The sequence below is a fragment of the Perkinsus marinus genome, assembly GCF_000006405.1.
Source record: "Perkinsus marinus ATCC 50983 genomic scaffold scf_1104296931912, whole genome shotgun sequence".
NCBI lineage: Eukaryota > Perkinsozoa > Perkinsida > Perkinsidae > Perkinsus > Perkinsus marinus.
This window is the reverse complement of record NW_003215602.1, coordinates 13,164-23,687: the sequence shown is the minus strand read 5'-3', so window position 1 is coordinate 23,687 and position 10,524 is coordinate 13,164. Positions and strand designations below refer to the sequence as shown.

Here is a 10,524-nt window from a genome sequence, read left to right as displayed (position 1 = left end):
TTACGTAAAATGGGTATAATTTTTCCCTACCAAAAATGCTAAAAAACATTTTTTCATATTTTTACGGTGAGAATACGAAAAAAATGTTTTTTTCGGTAAAAATTTGATTTTTACTAAAAATTTTCCCATACCACAAACTCACCTCCTCTCGCCCTTCAGCACAACAAATCTCCACTGCATTCGAGAGCTGCGACGCATCGAGCATCAGATCCTTCCATTCAGCATCCAAAGCCTCAAATCTTTTACTGTCCTCAGGCAGCTGCGATCGTATATCGTCGGACAGCATAAAAATCGGCTCCAGTCGGCACCAATTTCGTTGGACTTTTTGCCACACCGTAAGAACCGAATCAACGGTGCGTAATTTCAGACCTGAAAAAAAAATAATTTTTACAAAAATCTTCGCGCTGCGCTCAAGGACAGCGTTCGAGGAATATATAGTTTCCTCACTAATTATGAAAGTGTACAGAAACTACTAAAAATTTTCCGAAAATTTCCTCAGAAATTTCCTCTTGTGATGAAATAATTTCGTGGCGCAGTGACAAATTCTCACCCACTGTTGGAGTAGGAATATACGTTCGCTTTCCTCAGCTGCTAAGCTCAGTAGAGTTATGAAAATGTTCAGAAGGCAATAAAAATTCCCTCAGAATTTTCATATTATCACCAACACATGTAGTTGACCATGTGCGTTTTTTGCTAGAAAATTTTTTCCCGGAAATATTTCATCGCAAAATTTGGGAAAATTTATAAAATCAAAAATATTAAAAACCATAATTCTGAACAAAAGTAGTATTCAATTCGAAATACTCACACATACACTCATTTTGGTGACAATATGGGAAATTTTTTTTCATTTTTTCCGTAAACTCAATTTTCTTTCCATGAATTTTCCTGAAAAAAATACAAAAAACACATATTTTTCCCAAATTTTACGAAAATTCTCATTTTTTTCACAAATTTTACGGAAATTATCATATTTTCCCTAAATTTCACGAAAATAATCATACTTTTCCCAGATTTTACGAAAATTTTCATATTTTCCCAAATTTTACCAAAATTTTCATATTTTCCCCAAATTTTACGAAAATTCTCATATTTTTCCCCAACTTACTCCACTCGTCCACTACTCCTTGACAAAACTCTATAAATCTGCCCTGCGAGACCATCCCCATCATTTCCAACGAATGCGCCTCCAAAATTTCCACAACTTCTCCCAGATCCTTCAGCAACGGGCAGTCCTCTCGAGTGCGATCAAATTCCAAAGTCAACTTCGTCCATGTCGATCGAATTGTCACCAATTTTTTCTCTATTTTCGACTCCTTCACGCTTTGGTCCACAATTTCGCTAACATCATCACCAAATTTATATAATTCTAAATCCAGCAAATCTTTAAAACAAAACTCCGGCCCTTTCGTAAATGTAGTTTTCGTGACGTCCATCAGCTGATTCCAATGCCGATCTCGCATAGTATCAGAATGCAAATCGCTAATCAACGGCAATACCGTCGACATATTTTTAACAATATCTTGTAACCACGCATACAATTTCCAACCGCGCATTTCCTTAGGCATGGCTTTCACCTGGGCGCCAAGCTCCTTCACCCGCATCAATAAATCATCCGTATTGATCCTATCCCATAGCGTGCTATTCCAATCCTCAAAAGTATAGTTCACCATCGCAATCGCATCCCATAAATTTTTCAACAATACCAAATCCTCCTGGGAATCTTTCAATTCGCGGTACCCACTCATCGCCATATCAAACAAAAGCTCCAAATTGTTATAACTGAAATCACGCACAGCGAAGATTTTCTACGACAACGTATCTTTACGCACAGCGAAGATTTTCTACAACATATCTTTACGCACAGCAAAGATTTTCTACAACGTATCTTTACGCACAGCGAAGATTTTCTACAACTATCAATATCCCTATGATGGAATTTCGAGACCGTGATATGAAAAACACTAGTGAGAAATATGTATTTCACGACTACTGCATATCACCGCGAATATCGCGTTTTTCACAGAGTATTACGCCACTTCACGTAGAACTCCAATGCTAATATATATAAGTAATAATGAATTTCCAAACCAAAATTCTCAAAAATTGCGATTTTTCCCCAAAAAAATCTCAAAATTTCTCCAAAATTTTTCCCGTTTACTTACTCTTTTGCCCTCTCGACCATTGCCATAGTTTCTTCATAATACCTATCCAATTTTTCATAGGCTTCCTCATAAGTATTCTCCGCATCAAATGGACACTCCCTTAGGAATTTACTCCTATACTGCGCCACTTCGCCCGCAAATTCATCAATTTTTCGCCGAATTTTCAACATTTCCGCACTTTGCAAAGGTAAAATCTTTTCCTTCTCATCGAACGCAGCTCGGACCACTTCTTCCCACCGCGCTGGTGCCAAATCTAACTCCTGCAATTTTTCTTCCTGTAAAACTACTCCATGTCTCTTCAGAGTAATAACTTGTTCTCGAATAGGATTGAACAACAACTTTATCGCCTCCATCGCCAATTTCACATCCCTTATGTGCGTCATGGTCGCATATAGCAAATTCTCATTCTCTGGATCGTCAGCTGGGCTATTCTGTGTCAAACCATCGTCAACTTTATGTATAAATTCGCATAAGGATGCAATTCTTCCTTCACAAAATTCTTTCAAAAAAGTTGTATACGTCAATTCCCATTTCCCCGTAAACTGCACCAAGTGAATTTTCACCGGCTGAATATTCACCCGCAACCAATGAATATCCACGGGCGTTTTCAAATTGCTTATAGTTTCTTTCATATGTCGGAATTTCGTAACAGCCGCGTCGAATTTTTCCATGGGCGGAATTGGCATTCCCAAGTCGACGCCAATCATCTTCATAATCTCATTGAACGAAACCTGACAGAAAAATACAAAATATTTCCCGAAATTTCCTCACTAATTACGAAAATTAATGAAAAAAAATTCATATTGTCACCAGAAAAACGCAAAAAAATATTTACCGTAAGTATTGGTATGAAATTTAGCTTTCCTCAGCTGAGTTCAATAATTTTCCCACTTGCCCTACCATTTCTGCCAGAAATTTTCTCAGAATTTCTTATTATCGCCAACACGCATACTTATCAATACCATAATTTCAACATTTCATTCAAGTCATGTTCATCAACACACTCAAAAACACTAGTGAGAACATATTTTACGACTACTACATATCACCGCGAATATCGACGAGTTTTACGCCACTTCACGTAATACTCCACTGAGCACAGACCAGAAAATGTTTTCACTATTCATAAAACTCACAAATTTCGTTGAAAATTTCCTCAATAAATTTTTCTCCGCTGTCACCATGTGCATTATTATAAAACTTCACATAAAAATTCCACCAAAAATTTTCATACCATTTTTCCAACATTTACTACCCCTTCCTCTTCAAAATTCTCCACCAATTGCTTCGCTCCGTCGGCCAGGAAATTCCCAAAAGATTCCTCAATGGAGTCCAACCACAAAAATGAGTGCTCCAAAAATTTCTGCCTATATTCTAGACATTTCAATTCCGTATTATCAATGAGTTCGCTAACCAAAGCCAACAAACACTGCATTTGGAAATGCTCTTTCAGCTCGTTCAGGTAGTCTCCAGTTCCTGAGGGTAGATAAGAAAAATACTATTTTCCTCTCAAAATTCCCGACGAAACCAATTATTACTATCATAGGAGTTAAATCACCCGTTTTACGTGAACTCGGTGAAAAACGCGATATTCGCGGCGATATGCAGTAGTCGTGAAATATATTTTTCATATCACTAGGGTGAAACTCCATTAATATTAAAATTTTCTAGTGATTTCCAAACACTTCATAATGCGATTATTTTCCGGAAAATTTGAAATTAACAAAAACTAAAATTATTAGAAATTGATTTCACTATCAGAAAAAAAAATGAATATTTTCACAAAAATACGTAAACTACATATAATGACTTGATACACAATTAGCGGGAAAATTTTACTATCGAAAAATTTCCCTTATAAATATTTTCTGAATTTTCCCAGTAGTTGAATTCATTTTTTCGCTACTTTTCCCACCAATCATCAAAAAATTATTTTTTTTCACCAAATTTCATACAGCAACATATTTTCTCCTCCATTGCTAGAGTTTTTACGTGCGATATTCGCGGTGATATGCAATAGTCGTAAAATATGATATTCATATCACGGTCGTGAAACTCCATTATTACTACCTGTATCCAATCTTGGCAATACCGTACCAACCGCGAAAAAGTCTTTAACCCATCCGTCGATGACGCCTCTTAAACACAGCGAGCCGTGGAATTTTTCACTCCGCGTAAACGCGGGCTCAAAAACAACCTCCGAATCTTGTAGTTCTATTTTCACATCAAAAAGTGGTTGCATTTCGTTTTTCGCGATAATAAGAGGATCCAAAATTTCGCATAAGTATTGCAATGATACCGCGATCGACGACACCAAGCCTTCAATGACTATATTATTCACGAAATCAACATAACTTCTCCACGTTTCGGCAGTTTTCGAAATCTTGAGAGCTTCTGAGCTGTCTTTAACCAGCTTGTGTATTTCCTTGCCGTCCTCAGTCATCATATGTAACTTCACCCCAACCGACGCCTTATGAATGCTATCGAAATCTTCAGCCGACATAGGCTTCGCTTTCCTCTCCAATAGAGGCCCTTCACACCACCTCGCAAGTAGCGTAGATATTTTTCGCAAATTAATCTTCACTACATCAACAACCGCAGCAACATCGCCAACCACGACTTCAGCGTGAGTAATAAAATCCGGAATTTTTTCTGCACTATTCCATCGCAAATCCACTAAGCCCGGTGATAACGTTGTATCCATTTTTTGAATTCTATCAGCAAACATAGGCTCTTCTACCGGTAATAGCTCCGTTAAAACTGAGTTATATTTCTGCACTACTACATCCAGTCGCCCTGTCCACTCCCGGAATGTGTCTGCGTGCTGATACATCTCCAGTGCAGCCTCAGGCACCTCCAAACCGAATAGAAGGAAATATCGCACTTCTCGTAAAAGGCGAACGAGTTGGGGATCGAAATTGACTTTTAATGTCCCGGTTTTTTCCAACCGCCTTAGCAAACGCATCTTCAGTTTGCCCTTAGCCGGCTCGACACAATCAGACTCCCAGGCTTCGAACCTGACAAATGTGATGGTAAAGTGATTTTCGTGAGAGAAAATATTCACATGGTCAACTATGAAAACTCTATAATTAGTGAGGAAACTTCGCCGAGCTCAGCAGCTGAGGAAAGCAAACATATATTTCTCCAACGAGATCACTAAAGCCAAATCCTACACAGAAAAAAATTCCCAATTTTTTCCCGGAAAACAAAATATCCCAAAACCGCTTCACCTACATCTGCTCCTCGAACTCGTCCAACGTTTTGCAAAGAGTCGAATGCAACCTATATACTTCCTTGAAATTTTCGGGTTTCTCCTTGACCATTTTACTATAGAATCGAATTTTCGGCATAGGCCCAGCCACTCTGTCACGGAGTGATCGCGCCCAGTAAATGGCTCCAGCAACGGGAGGCATCTGAAAATGAGGAGATTTTTTTTCGAAAAACTATTAAGACGACTATAATAGAGAATTCACACGTGTTGTTTTGAGAACAGATATTCATAAAAATCTACAACTGAAATTTTTGTATTTTATTCGAGTAACCTTTCAAGTCTGTGTGTAGATTTACCTACGAAATTTATTTGCAAAAATTTATGATGATGAAATTTCAGCCATAATATAAAAAATATATTCAAAAATCGCGAGATACTATAAGAATTTCACTTCGTAACGTGTTTTTACCGTACAATATCACCACATTTTACGTAAAATCACTATGAAAAAATTGATATCAACTCGTTGAGCCAGTTTACTCGGCGACAATTCTTAGCGCCACTCGCAGTGCTCTAAAGTCATCCCTAGATGTTGGGTCACATCGAAATATTTGTTAAAATTCATTTTTCCAATTTCACGCTGTGTATGAAGTCGCCCTCATCACGTTGGCCGAGAATTACACGTATATAAAGTCGTGCCCTCGGGCCCATATAATATCACCCATTTTACGGGGAACACTGTGAAAAATCGGGAAATAATTCGATCGATCACTCACCGAATTAAAACTGCTAATAATATGTTCTTCAAAAATAAAAAAAATGAAATATTTTTCCCCCAATTTTCATGGAAGATATCTAATATTTCCCCGAAAAAAAACAAAAAATTAAAATCCGTCCTACTAAGGACATTCAAAAATTGCGACTTGAAAAAAACAACTTCATAAACATAAATTTCATCGAAAAATTCCCATATATTTCCAATTTTTCTCACAAAAAAATCCCATTTCTCACATTTTCATATAGCGGCGCATCGTCGGTCGCCGAAATTATTTTCACTTTATATTCCGTATATATCCTCTGCACTTCGTTCAGATCCTCATGATACTGCGCCAACAATTTACTAAATCGCTTTGTGAGCTCGTCAAGTAAGATGGTCCTCTCTAGAAGGCCCTCAAATGCATCGAACAATTTCAAACGTCCAGGAATCGCATCAAGATCTTCAAATGCATTTCCTAATATCGAACCCAACCGTTGATCGAGATTTCTCACCGACGATCGGAAAATATAAAAATCATTATCGAAGCCGCGCGCACCAACATCCATAATATCATAAGTGACACTTTGGAAAACTTCAACTGTGTGTTTGAACTCCTCGAAAATCTGCTGAATTGATGCTGTCAGTTGACCTCCCTTGGTGCCGCCGATTTCAACTCTCTCCAGTTTGAAAAACTGCACAATAGTCCTGGTGAATTCTAGTATATCGCGACATCTCGCCCGAAACGCATCTAGCCTCACGAAAAGAGCTCGCGGCTGAATTCGCCAACCGTTTTCCTCGCCACACCGACCATCAGCAACTTTTTTGTAAAAAAAGTACTTATCGCGAAAAGCGGTGCAAAAATTCAGAGTTTTTTCCAATTTTTCCACAGCTTCGTTCGCCTCCTCATTGCTGACCATAGCGAACACTTGCGGACCGTTGATGAACCGACAGGCTTGTAGGATTATACTGTTGCAAATTTGCCTAAAAAAATGAAAATTTCTCGTAAAATACCGCGAAATTTTACGTAAAAATTTCAAGTAAAATCCAGGACTTTAATTTTCATACCAAAATTTAGGTATTCCCAAAATTCAATTTTCCTCATGTTTTCAGAAGTTATATTTCCCAACGTACTACCTCACTAGTACGACAAGCCTTCCGGGCGTGTTATAGTATCCTGAATGTTTCCAGATGAGTAAAATCGTATGTAGGATCGGATCGAACAACTTCTCCAATTCGGCAAAGTCCATACCATCGCTGCTCAACTTCTCAAAGTACTTAGTCAGCGACGACAGAAACTTGACATTATCATTCGCCTCGTCTCGAGCCCTTTGGACTTCCGATTGTAGCCTTCGAAACGGCCCCACATATGTGCTTCTGTTTTCATCCAAGATATCAATGACTCTCTGCAGTTCTTTTGCTCCTAACTGGTCGTGAACCTAATTATGATTTCGAATTGATAAAGATCGAGTACGAAATCAAAGGCGAAGTTTTCGTTATCAAGAAAACGTCAGGAACCGCACTTTAAAATTTATGCTACCAGCGCGACCGCAATTTTTTCTTTCTCAACCTGATATACTACCGAGTTGAGGTTGTTCGCCTTGACTCTCCAAAACTGCACTTCAACCAGCGGTTCCGGATTCTTAGTAGGATCTCTCAGCGCGTCTTCAGGCTGCTGTTTCAACACGTGTTTCACTTGTTTTGTCCACGTGATGAGAGAGCCCTCAAGAGCATGAACTCTATCTTTCGCGATCTGTGAAAAAGATGGTATGGACATAACCATAATTAGCATATAATCTACCGATTCTTGCCCACCAGGATCGTCTGAAGGCGGCGCCGGCTGCATAGACTCCTTAGCTGGTAGCGGCAGCACCTATCGAAAATTATTTTCCGAAAATTTTCAAAAATGAACTTAATTTACCGTCCTTCCTTCCATAAGACCGTAAGTGACATGCAGTGTTGATAGAAAAGTATGGAACTTTCCCAAAAGATCTTTTGAGACCATATCAGACCAACTTCGTTGATTCAGAGGATTCGACAGAGTTGAGGCGTACCTGTTCGAATGCATCTCCACTGTGATGTTTAACTGATGATAATCACTATACGGTGACGAATGAACGGAAGTTCGATTCCTGGCGCGGGCTCTTTACATATGACTTTCGTCCCACCAGTATGCACAATGGTAATATTTACAAAACTAGCTTAGAGTGAAGGCCCTGCTAGTGATGTATGAGTATACTAATACTGTATATATGTACCCAATTGAACTTATACACATGGAAACTCCGCCCTTCGTCATATATCAGGTACCATTTCAAAGCTCTCGACGAGCTCTTGCTAGTGGTAGTTAGATCGTTCTTATATTCTCTCTATTTACTGAAGTATAAGCATGCGAACATAACCATATACAGAGAAACGTATTAGCAGCTTATAAGACTAGCCTCATCATATAAGTATAGGGGGGAGACACGATGTGGCGAATTTGGTGATGGAGTGGTATTCGATCAACTCAGTAGTGGAATGAGATGGTGGGTGGAGAGCGAACGGGGCCGCTATGCCATTTATTCGGGCCGCTATGCCATTTGTTGGGGCCGCTATGCCATTTATTGGGGCCGCTATGCCATTTGTTGGGGCCGCTATGCCATTTATTGGGGCCGCTATGCCATTTATTGAGGCCACAATGCCATTCATTTCGACCAAACAAGCCCGAAATATTATTCAAGAGTGTATCTACCGAATCGGTAGTATCGATTGGGGCCACTATGCCCGCTATACCGTCCAGAAATCGATCCACCAGATGGGGACGATGTGCCCGTTATACCACTCAAAAGTCCTATGGGGCCGCTATGCCTGATATACCTTATAAAAGCCTGTTTACCGAATGGGGCCGCTATGCCTGTTATACCATTTAAAAATCTATTCACCGAATGGGGCCGCTATGCCTGTTATACCATTTAAAAACCTATTCACCGAATGGGGCCGCTATGCCTGCTATACCCTTCAAAAACCTATTTATCGAATGGGGCCGCTATGCCTGTTATACCATTTAAAAACCTATTCACCGAATGGGGCCGCTATGCCTGCTATACCCTTCAAAAACCTATTTACCGAATGGGGCCGCTATGCCTGCTATACCATTTAAAAACCTATTCACCGAATGGGGCCGCTATGCCTGTTATACCATTTAAAAACCTATTCACCGAATGGGGCCGCTATGCCTGCTATACCTTTCAGAAACCTATTTACCGAATGGGGCCGCTATGCCTGCTATACCATTTGAAAACCTATTTACCGAATGGGGATGATATGCTTGCTATACCCTTCAAAACCCTAGTTATCTAACGGGGCGGATATGCCATCAATTGCCGCCGAATGGGACCGATATGCCAACTACAAAATTCAAAAGTCTATTCACTGTACGGGGCCGCTATGCCCTAGGTCTAATATGATACTCAAGATCTTACGCGCCATTCAGCAGGAGGTTCATATTCTCAAGTAGCTTCTTAGACAGCTCCTGCACAAGGATGGCCTCCACTATGTTGTCCATGGAGATCTCCACTCCGGCCTAAACACAACAAGGAGCACCTCACAAGGGATCCTCCAGTCTGACGAGTATCGCGCGCACAGCGAAGATTTGCAGTCATTTTAATCACTGCTGAAATCTATTACGAAGCGCAAAATCAGTGTGAGATGAGAATCCTCAGGTCGATTGTGTATGATACCAATCAGGTCCGTTAATATACCGCTCACCTTTGCCCTACAGATCACCAGCACCTTCTTCTTGATTTGAGCTACCGATGCTGGACAATCGCACGAAGCAATAAGACTCTCACCAGAGCCTTGATAAGCAAAGACGACCGGTCGCTGACAACGAGTAATACACAGGTCGCCTAAATGAGCTGTATTCACCTCAGGGTCGTCAAGGAAAATTTCAATCGCCCTAAGAGGGGACTCCTCCTTAACGCTGAGGATCGCCGATTTAAACTTGTCGAATTTGGAGTATCTGATAGCAAATATCAAACAGCAGTATGGGAAAATATGCAGATGGTCATTCACATGTGTTGATGACAATATAAACTTCTGATGAAATTTCTTGTTGGTTTCTGTACACTACTATAGCTAGTGAGGAAACTCCCGAGCTCAGCAGCTGAGGAAAGCGAACATATATTCCGAACCCGCCAAACAGGGTGAGTGCAATATATACTCTAACTCTGTGGAGAATGAAGTGCAAGGTTAAACGGAAGTCGGCAATCCACCACATTTTGACATACCCAAAAACGGTGAAGATCCTCCGCAGGACGAATTCGACCCGCTTGTCAATGCCGCTTTCTCCCATGTAGTTCAAAAGAAGACGGAATCTACAACTCGATTGTCAGAATTTCACTTTTCGACCA

At 40.0% G+C, this 10,524-nt stretch overlaps 1 protein-coding gene across 1 annotated transcript in view; it reads right to left on the bottom strand.

The window, feature by feature from the left end:
* Pmar_PMAR027588 (ciliary dynein heavy chain, putative) overlaps positions 1-10,524 on the bottom strand; it is a gene marked incomplete at both ends in the record, with an annotated part of 29,136 nt that overhangs the window by 17,563 nt on the left and 1,049 nt on the right. Inside the window, 15 exons of the mRNA XM_002786031.1 lie at positions 143-369; positions 1,109-1,782; positions 2,166-2,896; positions 3,421-3,641; positions 4,236-5,182; positions 5,400-5,578; positions 6,388-7,114; positions 7,268-7,569; positions 7,713-7,883; positions 7,932-8,003; positions 8,052-8,184; positions 9,595-9,695; positions 9,881-9,994; positions 10,040-10,133; positions 10,390-10,488. Coding sequence (XP_002786077.1) covers positions 143-369; positions 1,109-1,782; positions 2,166-2,896; positions 3,421-3,641; positions 4,236-5,182; positions 5,400-5,578; positions 6,388-7,114; positions 7,268-7,569; positions 7,713-7,883; positions 7,932-8,003; positions 8,052-8,184; positions 9,595-9,695; positions 9,881-9,994; positions 10,040-10,133; positions 10,390-10,488 — 4,792 coding nt within the window. The remainder of the gene's footprint in view (positions 1-142; positions 370-1,108; positions 1,783-2,165; positions 2,897-3,420; positions 3,642-4,235; positions 5,183-5,399; positions 5,579-6,387; positions 7,115-7,267; positions 7,570-7,712; positions 7,884-7,931; positions 8,004-8,051; positions 8,185-9,594; positions 9,696-9,880; positions 9,995-10,039; positions 10,134-10,389; positions 10,489-10,524) is intronic.